Source organism: Peromyscus eremicus, chromosome 2 (genome assembly GCF_949786415.1).
Source record: "Peromyscus eremicus chromosome 2, PerEre_H2_v1, whole genome shotgun sequence".
Lineage (NCBI taxonomy): Eukaryota > Metazoa > Chordata > Mammalia > Rodentia > Cricetidae > Peromyscus > Peromyscus eremicus.
In genome coordinates, this window is record NC_081417.1 from 56802725 (window position 1) to 56825290 (window position 22566).

Below are 22566 nucleotides of genomic sequence, written 5' to 3' on the forward strand. Positions count from 1 at the left end.
ACACACACAGGTATTTTGAATACAAAGCTTGTAAACCACTTGCCACACATGGAAGTCTGAGGCAGGTTAATTTGACTTCTTTCAAAATGACAATGTCATTTAAGCCTCTCTATGCTATCTAGAGGACAGGTGGAACACAGGTGATGAGCAGAGGGAAGGCCTCTAGAGTCAGGGCCTTGCTGAGATGTCCCTTCCAACTTCAGGCTGCCTCTCCATAAACCACTGATCTCCACAATGCACCCTTGATTACACCAGGGCTCCAACTAGCCAATGAAGAGTGGGGCAAAGGCAGCAGATGCGCACATCCACACTCAGATGAGTTTTAAGTCTCTGGCCTCCTCTTGAGTATCATGTATCCCATCTCCCTTCCCTGCTGGTGCTGAGATGTAACAGTGTGTCACCTGAGACGTGGCCATTAAAATTACATAGCACAGGTAATGGAGAAGTCTGTGCAGATCAGGTAATTAGCCCTGGTTTCCAGGGTAGTTTCCTGGCCCTCTGGGCTCCCTCTCTCTGTCTCTTAGCACACCCGGGAGCCCTCTTCTGAGGCATCTCTTGGGGTTTGTTGAGTGGGGGTGGTTATTTAACACTGTCCTCATTAACTCAGCCACCAAGTCACCCTCAGTCTTGGGTTCGCCATATGGGGGAAGGGATTTGTAACTCACAACAGACCATCAGTTCTCTAATGGCTGATGGCCAGTTGCAGCGGAGTGGATTCAGCTGTCTCTGCATGTTGCCCATGAACAAACAACTGAACAAACTTGGGTGGCAACAGAACCCACAGGGGGGCAAATTTTTTAAAGGAACAGGACCTTAGAATGCCTATCTGTGTTAAAGTACTCAGTATAATCTGCATCAGGGCCCTGGCTGTCTTCAAGTTTCTCCCTGTGACTGGTGATTCTGCCTCTGGACATCCCAAAAAAAGCACTCACAGGACAGTCAGGAGTAAGCCAAGAATGTTGCTGATTCTTGGGAAAGAACACTAGACATGAGATGCTGGCATAGTTGACAACGTGGGTTTTAAAGTTGGGTTACCTTCGGGCCACAAGGTGCTCCAAATGTGTTACATGTTTTTATGGAATACTGTGCAAGTTACTTACTGCTTTTGAGTCTTAGTTTTCTCATACGAGAAATGGCAATCATATTCTAAGCCTTTCCATAATTTCCAGGCTAATGACAATGTACAATAGAAGCAGTATGTATTAGAAAATGGCAGCTTTACTGCCATGCCTTCTCAACTGGCAAGTTCTTAGAGCCAAACAGTTTATCAGAGCCCAAGGGTCAATCTTGTAGCCAAAGCTCTGGAAGTACTTGCCCGTTCACAAGGCTATTTGGGGGAGAAGGGGATTCTACTGTTGGCAGTGACTAGCCTGTAAAGCAGAAACAGAGCCAACAGCCGTAGACATGCTTTGACAACACTTAACCCTCCTTCAGAGTGTGAGCCAAGCCTCCTTGCTTAGCACTGGCTATAATGAGTAGACTGTCCTGGGTGTAAGTAGTGGGCTCCGTCCCTGCTTGTCTCGCTAACCTGCACTCACCTTCTGCTGAGGTTAACTAATCTGACGCTGAACACGGGCAGATCTAGTGCTCAGTTTTCTGGAAATCAAGTGGGAGGCCCTGACGAGTGGCAGTTTCTCTAAAGATTTAGGTTCTCTTCTTGGAGCCATGAGTCGCTCTGACTCCTGGAGTTTTCCAAAGATTTGGGAGACTCCCTGAAGGATTTGTGATCCTCATCACATCAACAAAGACTGACAAGGCCTGTAAATCTGCTGAGTCTACAACTCTGTGTTACTATTCTGCAGACATTGTTCATAAATTGTCTAGCAATTTCCATGAGTATGGTTGGTAGTTGGGGAGGGGGGAGGGGAGAAAAAGAAGAGGAGAGAAGAAAAGAGGAAAGGAGAGCCAACCAACACAGACATACCTCAGTACCTTTTATGCCCCAGGTTCTAATGTGATCCCTCACTCACCCACCATGGTGCCTCATTTGATTCTTAAAACAGCCTCAGGAGGTCTGAATTAGAACCTTGGTTTACAAACAGAGCAATGGAAATTGAGAGATAACAGCACACAGCAGCTTGTAAGCAGCAGACTGAGCTGATTAAATCCAAACAGTACTTTCACCATACTGCAAATACATCCCATCCACACACATCCTGTCTGGTCGGTGTCGTGTGGATTTATTCTTAAGTTTGAAAATACAAGGGCAACATACAATTAAAAAAAATGAAAGGTTAAATTTTGAATGTTAATCATAAATTTAACTTCTCAAATCCTGAGTCTGAGATATTTTTTTTACCGTGTATGTACTTTATTTATTTATTTAATTTTGCCATGATACTTTGGAAAATGATGAAATCATATGTAGGAACTGAACGTGACCATGGTGGCACATGCCTCTGATCCCAGCACTTAGAGAAGGCAGGAAGATCAGGAGTTCCAGGCCAGTCTGGGATGCATAAGTTCCACACTAGCCTGACCTACATAGTGAGGCTCTGTTTCAAAAATCCAAAGGTGGCAGATGTAGCCCATTGGTGGAATGTGTGACTAATATCCTGAGTTGGATCTCCAGCACAGAGAGAGAGAGAGAGAGAGAGAGAGAGAGAGAGAGAGAGAGAGAGAGAGAGAGAGAGAACCCCATGAAAAGGTTGGTCAAAGGGTTACAACTATTTCCACACTGTACTTAGAAAAATATGCAGAATGGCTTAGAATAACTAGACGGCTGGGCATTACGTAAATGGCTCAAGGACATGGACTCTGCTGCTTTGCTCTCTGGGTAACTGAAGCAGGACCTGATCCCAAGCATACACACACTAAACACTCACTGAATGGATGAGCGAATGAATAATAGCCAATTGGCAGTCACAGGCCATTGAGGACCAAAGGATAAGTTGGTCTGTGGCCAGTCTCAGAATGGACACAGGACATTTGCAGAACCTGAATGCATTTTCCAGACATCTCAGTGCTGATTTTTATTTTTATTTTTCTAAAGGAGCAAAAGTCAAAGCCAATCATTTTTAAATTAAAAAACAAACAAAACAAAACAAAAAAGACCCAGACTTATGAAATTTTCTCTGTCCTAATCCTCCTAAAACTATCGGTTGAGAATCTCCCAGTATGTGAACTAATGATACATCCATATAGACTTTTGGCCACTCTTGCTCAAACTGACTCCTAAATTACGTGCCAGCTGTATAGTCGAGAGAAAGTCCCTTAGGCTCCTGGCTACTAAAATGCAATAGTCACTCCACTGAGCTGTTGCAAGAACTAAGTAAGATCGGCAGTGGCAGCTACACGTAAGCATTTAGCAGGTTCTGCAGACACGAATTTGCTTTCCCTGTAACTTTCACTAATCTTCCCTGCTGACTCCCATTTATTCTAAAGCTGTCGATGTCGGTGAGATCACGTAATTGTGTCTTACACACTCTTATTCCACCTTTACAAAGACGTTTTCAAAACACATGAGTCAGAGGGTTCTAACTTTTTGTCTGAGTATCCGATCTACAATGTTCAATCCTGTTATATAACCGAAAGGCAGGGGAGCTGGAACTAGAACAGAGGAGACGTTTTTTGTAATTAGGCAACAGTATTTCTTTTAAGTCTGTGGCTTTCTGTTTTCTGTTTTGGTTGTATCTTTAAAAGAGGTAGAATCAAAGGGAGGTGTCCTTGCCTCTGCAGTTACTGCTGTTCTGAAGGCTTCAACTGAGACGTCTGCTGGGTTTCTACCAAAGCAGGCCAGAGGGGAGCAGCTCAAGGGAGAGTGGAGGGGGCTGCGGTTTACGAGGAGCCATGTGTGTTTGTGCCCCCATCTGACAAAGCTTGACTTCTGCCATCACGGGCTCCTAGTTAAACTTGAATCTCGCAATAGATGAAAGGCCTGCTTTCTTCCGTGTTTCAGTGGTGGAGATCAACAGCTGTTTATACCCTTCAATACCTAACCAAGGGTGAAACCTTCACATCTGTCGGTGCTTTCCGGCTCTACTTCCTTGGATCACAGTGGGAAGGAGGTTAAGTTTGAACCCTGCTCAGTTCCCATGCAGGAACACTGCCATGTGCCCAGGAGTCTAACTCTAAGCAGACCCGTGTCTCATCCTCCCAGGATCTCTTGTTTGCCTAAGTTCTTTGATTTTATCCTGATACACCTCTTGATCATTTCTCTGAAAATGACTCATAATAGCACAAGGATGAAAAGGGAGAAAGTAGGTTGGACTTAGAGGGAGGCTGAAGGGGAGACAGTGGAGCGCACTGGAGAAAGGGCTCCTAAGATAGGATCTTTTCAAAGAAAGCACCAATGCACTCCTAACACGACATGTTAGAAAAGCTCGAGAATAAAGCCAGGCAGTAGAGAGCTTGCCTTGCAACCGGAGAACTAATAGTGATCTATATGTAAACACAAAACAAAACAAACAAAAAGCTCAGAGTGGTGGCACATGCTTATAATCCCAGTGCTGCGGAAGCAGATATGGGTAAATCCTTGAAGCTCATTGGTTAAGCCAGCCTGCTCTAACTGGTGAATTCCAGGTCAAGAGAGATCTTATATTAAACAAAGGTGAATAGCACCTGAGGAGTGAGTGATGTCTCAGGTTGTCCTACAACTCATGTACACACACACACACACACACACACGCACGCACGCACGCACGCACGCAGACATACACCAAAGAAAGAAAGTGTCTTAGTTAGAGTTTCTACTGCTGTGAAGAGACACCATGATCATGGCAACGCCTACGAATGAAAACATTTAATTGGAATGAGTAGCTCGCTTACAGTTTCAGAAGTTCAGTCCATTATCATCACGGCAGAGAGCATGGTGGCATGCAGGCAGACATGGTGTTGGCTACATCTTGATCAGAAGGCAACAGGAAGTAGACTGTGACACTGGGCAATATCTTGAGCATAGGAAACCTCAAAGCCCACCCCTACAGTGACATACTTCATTCATTAAGGCCATACCCACTCCAACAAAGCCACACCTCCTAATAGTACCACTCCCTATGAGCTTATGGGGGTCAATCCATTCAAACTGCTACAGGAAGCCTCATGAAAACAAGTGCTAGGTAAATCCAGAAGTGGTGGTGAGGTGGTTTGAACAGGTATGGCCCCCATAGACCCACGTGTTTAAATGCTTGGCTCATAGGAAGTGGTACTATTAGGAGGTGTGGCCTTGTTGGAGGAAGTGTGTCACTGTAGAGGTGGACTCTGAGGTCTCATATATGCTCAAGCTACACCCAGTGTGTCACACTCTCCTTCTGCTGTCTGTGGATCAAGTTTAGAACTCTCAGCTCCTTCTCTAGCACCATGTCTCTGTCTGCATGCTGCCATGTCCCACCATGATGATAATGGACTAAACCTCTGAAACTGTAAGACACCACCATTAAATGTTTTCCTTTATAAGAATTGCTGTAGTCATGGTGCCTTTTCACAGCAATAAAACCCTAAATAAGACAGGTGGCATCTCTGCATTGAACACTAGCTAGCATCATGCAATGGTGGAACTTCACAAAAATTACTTTTCTAGTTACTAAGCCACTCAACATCATGAGGCTTCAAAACTCACTTATTCCTGAGATATTCAAATAGCACATACTCTATAGCTATACAGAGGTCATATCATAATGAGTGGAAACCTGCACACACACACACAAAATCTGGTATCTGATCTGGACCTCAAAGGAAACATACAAAAATCATCGGGGAAGGAGAGAGTATGAGTGACTATACTACGATGAGAAGCAGATTGTTTCTCAGGAGAGAAAAGCATTATGAATGGTCACAGTAGAAGGAAGAGAGGTAGGGCTTTCAAAACTGAAGGTTCATAAGGAATTCAATGGGAAAAAGACAACTCAAGCAATGGACAAAAGACAGGCGTGGGTGTCTTAGGGTTACCTTTGCTATGATGAAACACCAGGACCAAAGTAACTTAGGGAGGAAAGGGTTTATTTGGCTTACTTTATTCCACATCACTGTTCACCATGGAAGGAAGTCAGGACAGGAACTCAAACAGGGCAGGAACCTAGAGGCAGGAGCTGATGCTGCCTCTGGAAGAGAAGCCAGTGCTCTTAACTGCTTGAGCCATCTCTCCAGTACCTCAGCTGTTTTCTTATAGAACCCAGGACCACCAGTCCAGGGGTGACCCCACCCACATGAGCTGCTGGGTCTGCCCACATCAATCACTAGTTAAGAAAATGCCCTACAGCTTGTCTACAGCTGATCTGATGAAGGTAATTTCTTAATTGAAATGCCCTCCTCTCAGATGACTGGTTTGTGTCAAGTTGACATAAAACTACCCAGCATAGTGGCCATTTCTCAATAGAAGACGTGTAAGCAACAGACAGGCATAGGAGAAAAGAAGACTTAAGGTATTATGTATGCAATCAGTAGATATCCAAATGGATGTCTGAGTAAAGAAAATGTGGCATACATACATAATGGAGTGTTTTTCAGTCTTTAAAAAGAAGGAAATCAGGCCTGGAAAGAGAGCTCAGTGGTTAAGAGCTATTGCAGAGAACTTGGGTTCTGTTAACCAGAATCTACATGGCAGCTCACAACTACCCATAACTCCAGTTCCTGGGTATCTGTCATTCTCTTTTGGTCTCTGTGGACTCCTGCACACATATGGTGCACATAAACCCATGCAGGCTCATACACATACACACAGAATAAGTAAGTCTTAAAAGGCAGTCTTAGCTAGGTGTGGTGACATCACTTGGAAGGCCAACTAAGGCTATATAATGAGTTCTAGGCCAACCTGGCCCACACATGGAAACTTGTCTCTACTCTCTCTCTCTCTCTCTCTCTCTCTCTCTCTCTCTCTCTCTCTCTCTCTCTCTCTCTCTCTTTCTCTCTCCAGTCATTTGTAATAATATCTGTGAAACTTGTGAATCATGGATGAACTGAGTTGGGCACACAAAGGCAAATGTCATATTATCTCACAGGCGGAATCTAAAAATGCTAAGTTCATAAGAATGGAGTGGAATGGAAGTTACCAGGGGCTAGTGAGAGATTTTGTTCAAAGGATACAAAATTTCAGCTAGAAAAAGAAAAGAACAACTGTACAGTATAGTAACTATACTTTCTGTTGTCTGTTGTTAAGTTACAGGTTAAGTCTCATCTAAGAAATTATTATTATTATTATTATTATTATTATTATTATTATTAGCAGGGCTAGAGGATCAAACCCAGGGTCTTGGCCATGCTAGGCAAGTATTCTCCCATTGAAGTATACTCTCAACCCTCATCCAAGTTCAGGGAATCTGCATTTTGAATAGAAGGCTCAGGTAATGTTGACAACTCTAATCTATATAGATTAATATTTTCTTAAAACTAAAAGTGCTAGCTGGACGTGGTGATTCAAGAATTTAATTCCAGCACTCAGGAGTGGAGCAAGTAGATCTCTGTGAGTTGGAGGCCAGCCTTGCCTACTGTCAAGTGCCAAACAGCCACAGTTACATAGAGAGACCCTGTCTAAACAAACAAATGAACGATAAATGCTAATGAATTCCATTTAAAAAAAGAAAGAAAGTGCCATGTCAAACTTGGAAAGACACACACTGAAAAATCTTTTATTGGGGCTAGCAGGTAAAGATACTTTCCCACAAGCCCAATAACCTGGTTCTATCCTGAGATGCACAAGGTTGAAGGAGAGAACCAGTTCTTGCAAGTTGTCCTCTGACATCCACACATATACCTGGCATGCACACTTACACACATGCAGACAGATAAAATATTGAGAACAAAAACAAAAACAAACCACTTTAGCTGGGAGGTGATGGAGCACACCTTTAATCCCAGCACTTGGGAGGCTGAGGCAGGCGGTTCTCTGTGAGTTTGAGGCCAAGCTGGTCTGCAGAGTAAGTTCCAGGACACCAGGACTGTTTCACAGAAAAACTCTGTCTCAAAACCCCTCCTCCACCCAAAAAGAAACAACAACAACAAAAACCCAAAAACACACTTTAAAGCACTCTTCCTGGAAATTCATAAGATGCACGTTGACAGACTACCCTGTGCCGAAAGGAGAATACTCCGCTTCCTCGGAATTTCCCAAACTGACTTTTTCTCAGGAGGAATCCAGCTAAGATTCCTCAGAACATCAATGCTGTGAAGCAAAGAAACTGAGAATTCAGTTTGTATGGAGAATGATGAAGGAAACGCCTAGAAAAGAAAGCAATAGTATTTTCCATGGGGAACCCGGATAAAGCCACTGCTCCCCAGAACAAAGTCTAAAGCCACCTCTAATGCTGTGTTCCCCAAACAGATGTCCAGAAGCTGTCACCCTCTCAAGTAACCCAAGGGTGCTGTACTGAGATATTTGGTCTGCAACTCAATGTGGCAATGGCAACGGCCAGCTGGCAGGAGTGTGCAGAGTTCAAAGCATCCAGAAGCCAACACCAGAAGGATGATGCCATATCACTATTGTATGTTCTGCATGTGAATATTAACAGTTGCTTCTGAAAAAGAAAATCCGTCCCAGCACAAGTAGCCTCTAATAGTAAAATGAAAGTTCATGAAGATAAGAATGAAGGATTTCCCACCCTCTGGAGATGTGAAACACTAGCCCAGGGGAGTTTCTGGGAAACTCCCAGTCAATACTGCATACCTCACCTCCTTTCTGGTAACAAGGGATAGGAGAGGGAAGTATGAGGGGACTAGACAGTTAAGGCAAAGCCAGTATCCTGACAAACTGGTTAATGTGTTGAATACTTCAAGATGCACCATACTGCACCAACCATTTTTATGTACTTTTTTTCTAGCATAAACCTAATAACTTCCATACATCCCTTCTCAACTTAGGGACACCTCACTAGCTACAATGATTTCAACAGACTTCATCATGTGCATTCATCATATGCCTCTATCTCAGCTCTCCCAGTAGTACAATATTCACTCATCTTAGAAATGTTTCTGAGTGCCTAGGCAGACTCCCAGCACTGTGCTAAGCACTGGAGACCTGGCAATGGGAACAAGAGTTCTCTCATTCCTACTTAGCCTTGGATATAAAGCAGTGAATTCCATAGCCAGCCTGTCTGTCCGTCCATGGGATCCAATAGCTAGCAGTGCAAAGAAGTAGGAAAAGCTGAGTCCAAACCCTTCTGTTTTATGGCTGATAGCCCAAAACAAGCGCAAATATCTGCATTTCAAATGTTCCAGTCTGTCTAGCAGTTAACAGAGTTAAGAGTACAGCCTACAACCGCAGTAACCTGTGATTAGAGGAGAGGCAAATGCCAGGATTTTTATTTCCCCAGGATAGGAACCCCTGTGTGTTTGTTCCCTGAATGATCTGTAGATTCCCATAATGTGATTTTTAATCATGAAAGATTAGTACCAACAGTAGTCATACCCCAAACAATGCAGTCTTGCACACCAATTAGCCAAAAACTAAAAACCTTACCAGGCTGAGTAGATTTGGAGTCTAGCCCTAAGAAAGCCAAGAAGATCCTATCTAACATTTTTCCGATACTCTCAAGCATGTGGAATGTATACCACTAGAGTCCACAAAATTACAAATAGGCCATAAATGACCTCTGTCCATTTCAATCAGATTCATATATATATATATATATATATATATATATATATATATATATATATATTTCAGATATACAGCTGATGGAATTTGAGGAATCATTGACATAGGTGTTATCTAGTATTCAAAGGCAGTGTAAGACTCCCATCATGAAAACTTTATCAGCTCAGGATGGAATAGGACAAAACTTTTTTTTTAAAAAAAAGCAAAAAGCACACAATCAAATTTCGAGGCCCATTGTGCACTCACCAACACATGTTGGAAATATGTCCTCATTGTTGATCTGGACTTCAATCCAATCCATAAGCAGGTTCATGTACTGGGGAGCCGGGAGTGCAGTTGGCTTCTTATACTTGAGGTCATCCTGCCACCGATACTCGTACTTGGGACCCCCTGACATCACGGGGCAGGTCTGCTCAGTGCAGAACTCACAGATGGTGCCGTAGATGAGGTTGATGCGATTGAAGAAGTCCACCACGTGCACAGCCACCCAGTCATTCTGGTCCTCCCCGCTGGGCAGCTGCACAGCTGCTCTCAGGTCCACACCTGAGTTGAGGGATGCCTGAGCTCGTTTATGCAGCTCAAACCTCTGTGTGCCAGGTTCAAATTTCCTCTTGGGCCGGAAGGTCTTGTCCTTGTTGAACACTTGCTTCAGGGCTATGGACATGGTCTCCTCCTTGTCTTCCTTCCTTTTGCAGGAAGCAAAAAGGCACTTGGGACTTTTCAGTGAGAGATCACAACCCCACAGAGTTTTCCACTGCCAGCCCTCAGGCCCCAGTCTTGCAGCCTATAGTTTTCCTCTATTTTAAATGGCTCCTTCTATCTTCCTCTTGAATGATCTCCAAGGGAACCTCATGTTCCTTCCTAAAGACAAAAAAGAAAAGGGAACTTGTGAGTGCTCAGCATGCGTGTAAGAACTAACAAAGGAGCCGGGGGCAGTGGTGCTTGCCTTTAATCCCAGCACTTGGGAGGCAGAGCCAGGTGGATCTCTGTGAGTTCGAGGCCAGCCTGGTCTACAGAGCGAGATCTAGGACAGGCACCAAAACTACACGGAGAAACCCTGTCTCGAAAAACCAAACACAAAAAAGAACTAACAAAGGCTTAGGAGAATTTGCACCTTGCATTACTGGCGTGGTTAGTCCCTCTGGGTCTCAGTATGTGAATGTGGAGGTTAAGCTATTGCCTTGCCGGCTGCACTGGTACTGTGAGCTATGCAAACAATTAAGGAAGAAGAGACGCTATCCGCCTCCTTTTCTTTGTGGTCCCTGTCAAATCTTTGCTGGCTCTTCTCTGTGTGATCCTCAGCTAAGGGCTTTTCCAGGGTGCCAAGGAAGAGTGCGTTGGCCAGTGGTTCAATCCTATGGCATATCTACTCCTTTTTGAAGACTAATGAGTAGGCATAGATTGTCTCTGAGTTCCCAAATAGAGATGATGGGACCAGGCAGCTAAAAGGAACCGGAAGTCTGCATCTGTTCAATTTGTAAGAAGTGAAGAAAGTGGTCAACTTAAGCCCTGTATGGGTCATGTGTAACGCAGGAGAGAAGGCTGGACCACAGAGAAGGCTGGACCACAGAGCGCGAGGCGGGGGAATGAAATGAACAAGAGGGGAGGGCGAAGAGGAGGAGGAGGAGGAAGAATAGGAGGGGGGATAGGGAGAGGAGTAGGAAGAGGAAGAGGAGGGAAGGAGGGTAGAGGAGAGGAGGAGGAGGAAGAGGAGTAAAGGATGGAAAGGGAGAGGAGGAGAGGAGGAGGAGGAGGGAAGGAGGGCCTCTACAACAGTGGCTACTGAAACAGAGCACGCACTCAGGTTGCCAAGGGGAGAAGAACACTGGGAAGAAAGCGGCAGTAAGAAGGGGAAAGTGGCTCCTTCAGTTCCACACAATCCAGGAAATGGTCCCGACACTCCGGAAGCTTAGCTACACTTGGTACCTTTGGGATACAGTCGATCTTCCAGGATTGCTCGAATAATCCCTGATTTTAACGCTGCTGACTTGAAGTCAGTTGTTCCTTTGCAGGGAGCCCTAACTCTGATGGCAGTTGTCACCTCTACAGGGCACAGCCTTTAAGTTCCTAATGTCACTCCCAGGAGCCCTTTGGAACGGGGCTGTTCAACAGAACTTGCTCTGGCAATGGACATGTTAGTTGTACTTGTGGTCCAATGTGACACCCTCTATCCACATGCGACACTGAGTACTTGGATATAGACCGTGTGACTCAGGAACTGAACTTTATAATTTATCTTACTTTAATTTAGGTGAATTTATTTAGCCATACATGTCTAGTGGCTGCCACAAGGGACAGTGAAGCCTTGAAATCCCAATGTTGTCCATTATTCCATTTGACTCTCAGAACTCTGGGAAGACTTACAGATTCATGGAAGAGCGTACACTCACGGAAAGTGTCATTCTTCACGGACAGAATTACTGGCTTAATAACATCCTGTAGCTAGCAGGAGGAACTGGATGTTATCATATTTGGCACCAAATTTGGTTTGTTGGCCCCTTGTGACGGCACTTTCCACGTGGCCCCATACTCTGAACTGTGATGTATTTCATCCTGCCTTTCCTATTGGTTCATGAAGCTCCCTACCCAGAGGTCTCTCCCTGTTCTGTCCTATACACACATTCCCCAGAGGCTGCCAATAAAGCTTGGGTTGAGGTGAAGGCTGTCCTGTGGCCTTGACACAAAAGATGATAATGGGTCTGCTTGGACCGAATCATAACAAAGTAAGCCCAGAGCTGAGGCCAGCCTCAGGACAGCCAGCACAAAATCTGTTACAGGGGATTGGTGGATGAGCTCTCTGAACTGCTTTAATAACAGCCAGAAGGGGTTCTGCCACCCCCACATGTGAACAGGGCTTGGTTAAGTCATTGACACAGGAATATGTTCCTGAGGCATCTTTTCAAACTTTTAAATTAGCATGCACAGTCTTCATCATGGCATTTTCCAAACAAAATTAGTTTATGCTAATTCTTCCTGAGAGATCAGATTCCCTCCCACAAATTTTGCTTTTTGCTCAGCATAGCCATGGTCCTGGTACCATGTGCTTCTTCCTGTCTCTCCCACAGCCCAGTACTCCCATCCCCTCTCTTCTCCCACCTTTTTCCTAAGAGCTTTTCCCTGGAATGCCACATCTGGGAAATGGAACTTTTTTCTCCTTCTTTTGTGGCATTAAGCATACACTCCCTGCTCCCACAAAAAGATCCAAGTGGAAAAGATCACATGACACTCTGCCTGAGATCTTCTATGAAGTTATACTCCAGGGTACTCTGGACTATCAACTACATGGATATCAACACGAAAGTCTTCAAACTCTAGGATGTGAACAGGTGCAATCTCTTTTTAAATGAAAACCTTTTGGGGGGCTGGGTTATAAGCTCAGTGGCAGAGCGGTTACCCAGAATGCATGAGGCAGTAGATTCAACTCCAGTGCCACGGGGGGGGGGGGGGGGGGGGGAGGGAAGGAAGGAGGGAGAGAAGATGTGCTATGGGATGGTCTGTATGTCAAGTGTGTTGCTGATTGGTCAATAAATAAATCACTGATTGACCAGTGGCCAGGCAGGAAGTATAGGCGGGATAAGGAGGAGAATAAAGCTGGGAAGTGGAAGGCTGAGTCAGGGAGACACTGCCAGCCGCCACCATGACAAGCAGCATGTGAAGATGCCGGTAAGCCACGAGCCGCGTGGCAAGGTATAGATTAATAGAAATGGATTAATTTAAGCTATAAGAACAGTTAGCAAGAAGCCTGCCATGGCCATACAGTTTATAACCAATATAAGTCTCTGTGTTTACTTGGTCGGTTCTGAGCGGCTGTGGGACTGGCAGGTGAGAGAGATTTGTCCTGACTGTGGGCCAGGCAGGAAAACTTTAGCTACAAAGATGGAAGGTGGGCTCCTTGAAGATTTAGTTTGCCTGAAAGGAGCCTGAAGAAACCTGAACCTTTAAAAGGTCATTACCAAAATAAATGCATGAGTGAGAAGTTGGGAAAATGGAGAAGCAACGGTGAGACTTTCTTCTTCTTTTTCCTCACTAAATCAACAGCAGCTCCGCTCTGCAGCACAGCAGTGACAGGTGGCCCCCTCCCTTTAGCAAAGAAGACTGGCTGATAATGAGGGGCCTGTCAACTCCCATGGTTCTTAGAGCCATGCTCTTCCAATTCCACGCCCCGCAGTACCTCTGATTCTGCTGCTTGTGCGGCCTGTAGCGCCCATCTGATGGGCACCATGTGCCAGGCGCTATGGACACCATCAGCAGATGTGTCTGACATCCCAGATGGAAACACATGAATAAGAACTTTCTCAGCCAGGCAGTGGTGGTACACCCCTTTCATCCCAGCACTCAGGAGGCAGAAGCAGGCTCATCTCTCTGAGTCTGAGCTCTACAGAGTGACTTCCAGCAAAGCCAAGGCTACACAGAGAAAACCTGTCTCAAACCCCCACTCCCAAAAGAACTTTCTCTTTAAATCCCTAAGTGATTGGCACAAACATAAAAAAATAGTCAAACCTTGCTAGAATTTTGGTTTTTTTTTTTCTTTATTCTAATGATACTTAAGTAACAGATTTCAAGATCTCAGTCTCTTTAACTGGAGGGACATTTATCCTAAACTTCAGTCAGGTTTAAAATCACTATCTTGGGGCTGGGGAGACGGATCACCCGGTAAGAGTGCTTTCTAAGTAAGCATGAAGTCCTTAGCTTAGATCCCCAATGTCCACTTAAAAGTCAGGGTGTGGCCAAGGGAATGAGCAACCCTACCTAGTGCTTCAAGGGTAGGGAGGTAGGGAAGGAAGGGTGTAACAGGAAGATTGCTGGGGGCTTGTTTGCAAAAAAATAAGGAGCTCCAGATTCTGAGTGACCGATGGAAAGCAGGAGCTGACTTTTCCTGTTGCCTGTGTAAAGGCGTACATGGATGTGTAAATTCTCCCTTCCACCACCCCTCAGATTTTGCCTTCTTGACAGCTTTGGTGAAAGAGGAGCATCTTTTTTTTTCCCCCCCCCAAGACAGGGTTTCTCTATATAGCTCTGGCTGTCCTGGAACTCGCTCTGTAGACCAACCAGGCTGGCCTGCCTCTGCCTCCTGAGTGCTGGGATCAAAGGCGTGCACCACCACTGCCTGGCTAAAGAGAAGCATCCTCAGAATGTTTATTTCTCAAGTAAGTTCTTGAATCAGACGCTTGTGATTAAACTCCACTCTGCCCTGGACCCTCCACTAACCTTTCCAGTTCTCAACTCATTTCTCTGCCCCGGAGTTGTACATGATGTTTCCTCACTGCAGCTGTTTTACAATCCCATGGACGTCTTCAGATACAGTTCAAGCACCTTCCATCAAGGATCAAAGGGAGTACAGTGCACGTGGTAGGACTAGCTCCACTGGACAGGAGTGCTGGCCCCCTGGCACTGACTCCACGTTATCACACATGCTGTTGTGGTCAGACATGGGAATACCTCTGCTGGTTCAATTTCTCCTTTGCAGTAGAGTTACTCTGGGGAGAGTGCCAGTTGGCCAGGTGAGTTTCCCATATATAAAGACAAGGGGAATTATCTCCTTTCCAACCCCTGTCTCTATGGAGACCCTGCTCATAGTGCATTCTTCATCGATTCAACAGTTGCAGCTAGTCAGGCTTTGGACCTCAGGCATTCAGGAAACTGGCTTGAGGACCGAAAGTTCCGGGCCAGCCTGACTAACTTAGCAAGTGCCTGTCTTAACAATTTTTAATAAAACAAATGAAAGGCTGGCGATAAAACTCAGTGGCAGGGCACTTTACCAACAAGCCCTGGGTTCAGTCCCTAGCACCGTTATAAAAAAGTACCAGACAAGACTCTCATAGTGCTTATCACACATTAACATGGAGACCTGAGGTTATGTTTAAATACAGGTAGACGCTTCAAGTTTGCACTTCAGACAGGCTCCGAATGACATCGGGATCTACTGCTCCATATACAGAGGTTATACTGAGTGTCAAAGCCTGATCTACACAGGGGGTGTGTTAGAAATGAAGACTCTCTGGCTCTACCCCAGACCAGTAGATCTAAATCTGCACTTTAACAACATCTCAGAAATAAATGCTTGAAGCCCTAGGTAGGGCAGATGACTGGCTGGACAACTGAAGGGCTGAAGACATAAACTTGTTCTTGTGATTTTGTCAACAGTAGGTTTCATAAATAGAGTCTGCGGTTGACTGTGCATGTATTGAGGAAGCGTGAGAAGAGTCTACTGTTTTCAACTCAACTGCTTTGCTTGTGGGGGTGGGGCTGGTGGGGGTTCTGATGTGGGTGGATCTGGATAGCAGAGCACCAAGCACCTCCGGGCCTCAGGGAAAACCGTTGTGTGATACGCGCGGAGAGTGGCTACTGCCACCACGGCCGCATGCCAGAAGTTTCTTCGGCTGATAATGACATAGTGGTTATTCGCTGTCTTTGTCTAGTGTCCAGAAAAAAAAAGAACAAGCCATAAGTTTGGAGCCCTGGATAGAAACACTACGAAAACTCTGTTATGAATAGCATCCATTATTATGCTGGTTTGCAATAACTATTTGAAGCCAATCTCTCATTTAATTGAAGAACATTTACTAAGGCCCCTTTATTCAGCAGACACAGGACTAGGTACCAAGATTGCAGAATTAATTAAAATTTGGCCTCTGTGACGACCTCACAATGTGGTGTTCAGTATGTGGTCAGTCTGAACTTTTGGTTTTCATGCTCCAAAGTCTAGCACATAAATGTGGACACAGACGCCATTCCTTCCATGTGTTGCTTGAGTTAGGAATGAAAAAGGCACAAGGTCTCTGGAAAGAGAAAAACAGAAATCCAAACACATAGCATAAACTGACAGCAGCTCCATGTGTTCCCCATATTTTCTGCTTAATAGATCAACTTTAGCAATAAAAAAAAAAAAAAAAAAACCGCACAATGAAAATATGCAGAGAGAACTCTGCTGGGCTCTGAGGGAATGTTGACAAGGTAACTAAGCAACGCTGGCAGGCACTAGTGAAGGAAGTTCTTATTTTTCTTTTCCTATTGATGTCTTCTGCCTCATTAGTTGAAAAATCAGAGTCCTTGCCAGGGATAAAGGAAGAAATGAAACAGCTCCCCCACTGACTCGGGGAAATGCATCTTCCGCGGCAGCGACCACCTCTGAGAGGCCATCACAGTAAGGCAGAAGGTGACAGGGACAGAAAGGGCTGACTAATGTTAACTGTCGGAAGTATGTGGTGGGCGAGAAGTCCAAAATATCATCTTTGGGCCGGAGGATGTCTCTGGGCAGGACAATTGACTACAGAAAAGTCACAAGAAAAATGCCCCCCAAACACCCCACACAAAGAAGGTACAATCTGGCCCTTGCCTTTGCTGGGTTCCAAGAAGCTGGAATGGTGTCGGGCACAGACTTCATGAAAGGTTTGTTGAACACATGAGTAAACAACAGTCAATGAAAACCGCTTTGCACTAAACCAGAACCACAAAAGCTAAACCAAACTGTTAGCTCCTAAGCTGAGTCATTTGGGGATTTGACCTCGGCCTTGGAAAGCTCAGTCCATGACCGAATCTGAATACACCAGTTACTCAGGGATGTTCCGTAGTGACATGCCAGTCTCCTACAGGGACAGACACCTGTCCACTTCCCTTTCTGATGGGATCCTCCAGTCCTCAGTGCTATTTCAAATTCTAGTCTCAGAATTAAAGAACAAGTCTGGTATCATCTACCAGTATATTTTCCTCTCTGTGGCTGGGATAGTCTACAGAACTTTGCTCTTACACTGTCGATACTGAATAAATTAGGTTTTAAGAGGTGGTGTGTGTCATGGCCCGGGTGGTGGTGGCACACACCTTTAATCCCAGTACTCGGGAGGCAGAGGCAAGTGGATCTTTGTGAGTTTGAGGCCAGCTTGGTCTACAGAGTAAATTCCAGGATAGCTAGGGCTCCAAAGAAAAACTCTTATCTCGGAAAAAAAAAAAAAAAAGAGGTGGCGTGTGTGTGTGTGTGTGTGTGTGTGTGTGTGTGTGTGTGCGCGCATGAGTACATGTGTGTGCCTGTGCGCTTGGAGGTCAGAGGAGGATGTCAAGTGTCCTGCTTTACCCTATTCCTTCTTATTTGAGAGTGTTTTTCACTGACCCTGGAATGATGCTGTCAACCAGCACACCTCAGAGCTCCTCCCGTCTCCACAGCAGTGGGGCTAGAGGATCCCATCCCATCATACTGGTTTTTGATTTGAGTGTTCTAGTTTTTTTTTTAATTTATTTATTTCTGTGATAAGATACTATAACCAAGGCAACTTGTAAAAGAAAGTAGGTACTGGGGCTTACAGTTTCAAAGGATCCATGGCAGCAGGCAGGCAGGCATGGTGCTGGAGCAGTAGCTGAGAGATTACATCTTCAGACACAACCACAAGGCAGAGAGAGAGAGAGAGAGAGAGAGAGAGAGAGAGAGAGAGAGAGAGAGAGAGAGAGAGAGAGAGAGAGAGAGAGGAGAGAGAGATGCAGGGGTGGGGTGGGGAGGGACAGAGATAGCAAAAGTGTTTTCAAACTTTAAAGCCTGCCCTCAGCGACAAACCTGCTCCAACAAGGCCATACCGTCTCATCCTTCCCAAACAGTTCTACCAAATGGGGACCAAGTATTCCAATATATAAGCTGATGGGGGCCTTTCTCATCCATACCACCACAAAGAGTTCTGGGGACTTGAACTCAGGTCCTTATACCTTCACAGCAAGTATTCTTATTTCCTGAACCATGCCTCAGCCCTGTGCATTTATAAATAAAATTGATGCCATCTGCTGTTCAGAGGCGCCTCCAAAGGATGTGCTGGCTGATTCCTTCCTACCAACTTTTATGTATCCATGCACTCCTGTACTCTCCACACAACACCAACAAATTGGACATTCCTGCCTGAGAAGGAGCTTCGCTACCTACACCCCCATTCCCAACACACTTTCTCAGCTCGGAGCTGCATCATCCATGCATGGTTTTAGATTGGGTGAGAGAAACAGTGCTGCCTCGCTGTGATCTTCAAAGACACGCGTGACTTCAGAAACCAGCGCTTCTAAACAGGTGAAATCAGTAAGAGCGGGTGCAGCCTTGAATAAACCTGTCCTATGACTCTCACTGCCCATCATCCTCAGCTCTTCAATGGCCATTCATACTCCTTGATATTTCATCTGTTTATTTAGCCATCAGTACAGATACTCTAACATTAAAAGTTTGAGTATCTCACAAATGAAAGCATCCCATGCCAGCCTCGATGCTGTAGCAGCAGCAACCACAGGAGTGGATCCATGCAGGGCAGGTGGCTTAGAAACAACCCACCCATAACGACCCAAATGATTCACCATTCCCCAGACTTGGAAACAGCACTGTTCAGAAGAGGATCCAGTGCTGGAAAGAGAATGAGTGAGCTATAAGGAGAAGAGGTTCAACACACTACACATCATAGTCCACAGAAGGAAGACAGAATTTTATCTACATGTTTGCTTAAATAAAGGCCTTGTGGATGGCAGTGTGGGGTGGTTGGGATTCCCAGAAATGAGGAAGATGGGGAACCTTTGGTCCAACCTTAGATAGGCTTGATCCAACTTATCCCAGTTTTAAGAATGAGTAGTGAAGGAAAATCACGGCAGAAGCTCAGCTGGCCAATTAGATTTTATAAAAGATATTCTGATGATTTTATTTTTATGTTTGTATTTTTTTTTTTAAATTTTGTTTTTGAGACAGGATCTCACTCTGTGGCTCTGGCTGGCCTTGAACTCAGAGATCCACCTGCCTCTACCTCCCAAGTTCTAAGATTAAAGGAGTGCACCACTATGCCCAGCACAGATTATTTGCTTGTTTGTTTGTTTGTTTAATGCATAGGAGTGTTGCTTTTTTTATCCTTTGTCTGCACACCAGAAGATGGCATCAGATCCCATGGGACTTCAGTTACAGATGGTTGTGTGCCCACATGTGGGTGCTGGGAATTGAAGTCAGGACCCCTGGAAGAGCAGCCAGTGCTCCTAACTGCTGAACCACCTCTCCTGGCCCTAGTGATTTTATTATCATTTTAAAGAAAACAGAAAAAGACAAAAGTTTCAAGTTGGTAAAACCTTTTATATTATTTCCACGTCTTTCAGTTCTCAGGAAAATACTCATTTTGTGGCTTTAAAAAAAAAGTGATTTTTAAAACATGGTATCTACATTAGGCAAGGTGGGAGGAAAACAGATGAGTATGGCGTGAAAGATAAAGGTAATATAATGGCTGAATAAAAAATTAAGGTAAGCAAAAATATGTAAGCATTTTTACATTTTAAATTAGAGGTATTTAGCGGGTAGCGTGACAATTAGAACCTCCTACAGATGAGGTGGAGCTCATTGTCAACTATCATTTCTCTCTTTGTCTTTGAAACAAGGAATGACAGATGTTTCTTGGAGAAGTATTACTTTAAAGCAAAAACGTTCAGACTTCAGAAAGCCAGTTCCTGTAACTGTCAACGGACGTCTGTACCCTTAGCCATCCTAAGTGAATTTGAGTCTCAGAGGCTGGAAAAGTTTTATTCCTGGCTTGAGGGGAGCTGATGTGTGACATCTGGAACCACTGCAAGAGATCTTTGAAGCGGGGTAGAGAAGCCACGGTGGGCGGGAAGACTGGAAATTGGAAAAAGCAGTTCTCATTTTCAAGAGAGCACAACGTTCAGCTGGAAAGGGCAGGGGAGGGTTAAAGCTGAGAGCATCCCCAGGCAGAGTTTCAAACAGGGTTCAAAGAGGTCAAAGCCACAGCTTCTGCAGGTTGGTGGGAGACTTCCACAAGGTGTGTTCACTGTGTGCCCAACCTGTGGTCCACCTGACACACGCATTCTGGCACCGTTAGGAGCAACAATGATGTATCACTGTATCAAAAGGTTTAACATTCCTGGTAGTGGATTTAGTACATAACAGGTACTTTTTAAAAGTGGTTACTGGAGTTGGGGATTTAGCTCAGTGGTAGAGTGCTTGCCTAGCAAGCACAAGGCCCTGGGTTTGGTCCTCAGCTCCAGAAAAAAAAAAAAAAAAAGGAAAAACAAAAACAAACAAACAAACAAAAAGTGGTTACTGTTATCATTTGATTCACATCACGATGCACATTTTAATACAAAGTCTGGTTCTTACAGACTCAAACAGACCTAGGGGTCTATCTTAGGATCTGAAAATTCTGTTCTACCAAATTACATATCAGTGAGTAGCAGAATCAGCCAGCATTGATTGAGGACTTATTGGTTTATTAATTGTCACAATCCAATGCACAGGTCTTATTATTAGTCCTGTTTTATACTTTAAAAAAATGGAAAGATAATATGCAAACTCTGTTGCACAAGCCAGATGTAGTGATACACTTTTAATTCCAGCCCTTGGAGTCAGAGACAGTGACCTCTGTGAATACACTCCCTGTTCTATATAGTCCCAGGCCAGCCAGGGCCACCTACCAAGACACTGTCTTAAATGGCAAACAACAACAATAGAAAGCCACAGGTCTTTGCCCCACAAGCCAGCCTAATGGGTCGAAAACAAAGAGAGCAGAGGTGTCTGGACAGCAGGCAGAATCAGGTGGAGCCCTGTATGGCGTCCTAGGATGCACAGAGGGAGGTGGAGTCCTGAACATTATTGGTCCTGAGTCAGCTGGCTACGTCTCTGGACAAGGCGTCTTTACAAGCCTCTGTCCTGCCTTCTTTAAAGACAATGGTGGTTATCTTTCAAGGTATTGCAAAAATTAAGAGCTACTGTCTGTGGGAGCATAAATGCATGGAAACTGGCTTATGGCAGGCACAGGGACTGGTATTAAAGGGTATTAGACCCAACGCTCTGGAGTGATATGTGTCACAGAAGGTGCTTTGGTGCGATGCAGGTGTGTTCCAGGAACGGCAGGGAGGCAACGGGGTCCCTGGAAAGGATCAAAGAAAGGAATCACAGGATTCCTTCTCACTTGATTTGGGTGGGCTTTTAATTATCAGAACAAAGCAAAGAGTATTAATCTGAGCAATATAACCTCAACATTCTCCAACGTTTCAAATACTCTTATGGGACTAGAGATGTGGTTCAGTTAAGAGCATATACTACTCTTGCAGAGAACTTAGGTTCAGTTCCTAACACCCAAAGCAGCAGGTAGCTCACAACCACCTGTCACTCCAGCTCCAGGGGAATCTGGCACCCTCTGGCCACCTCTGGTACTTGTGGTACACATAAACTCACGGGCATACAGATATGCACATACATTTAAAAAATATATATTTATGCTCTCATTGTGAGGGCATTTCCATACTTTTTGTCTATAATAAAATCGAGTGCACATGGTTTGTCTCTTGAATTTGGGTGTAGCAGAACAAATTATACGTCTCATGTCCTCCCACTAATCCTCCAAAAACACTTCAGAGTTTAACCTTTTCACACAGAAAACTTTAAAATGATGTGCACTGTACATAACTGTTCAGCACAACCCAGCTGCAATCTCCTGTTCTAGCAGGGACAACTCCCTACACTGCTTACGAAGTTTCCGTGTTATCGGAAAAGGGACTGTGCTGGAGGAAAGGTCCACAGCCTTAGAAACAGGAGACAAGATACAGTGGCCAGCACTGCACTCTCCTAGATGCAAACATGTAGGAAGCAGATAAGCCTGAGTGAAAAGGGACACAAATAATTCATGGGCTGTCTACTCTAGCCTCCTGAACATGTCCAAAACAAATAAAACAAGGAAGAAAATGGAGCCCTGCATATAACTGCCAACCCTATAACAATCACAAAGGGCAGGGGATGGGGGGCACCAACCCTAATTTCAGAGCCACAAAGACGTGGGCTTGCATCCATGCTCTCCTGGGTGAACTGGTTACATGAGGTACCGACACGGTGTGTCTGGGGGACAGAGGAGGCAAGGTGAGTAAAGACAGGCAAGCGACAAGTATTAAATTTATTGACCCAGATGTCTCACATTACCAGGTCTCAAGCTTCAAGACATGTAGGAGCCCCAGACATCATCTGGTCTGTTCTTTGACTTAACCCCTGTAAGACTCCAGCATCTCAGCCTCCAATGCACCAAGTCTTGGACGGTGCTGTG

The 22566-nt window shown here is 44.8% G+C and overlaps 1 protein-coding gene across 1 annotated transcript in view; it reads right to left on the reverse strand.

Moving 5' to 3' along the window:
* Mob3b (MOB kinase activator 3B) overlaps positions 1-22566 on the reverse strand; it is a 204559-nt gene that overhangs the window by 105205 nt on the left and 76788 nt on the right. The window contains exon 2 of the mRNA XM_059254100.1: positions 9773-10387. Coding sequence (XP_059110083.1) covers positions 9773-10190 — 418 coding nt within the window. The 5' untranslated portion in view covers positions 10191-10387. The remainder of the gene's footprint in view (positions 1-9772; positions 10388-22566) is intronic.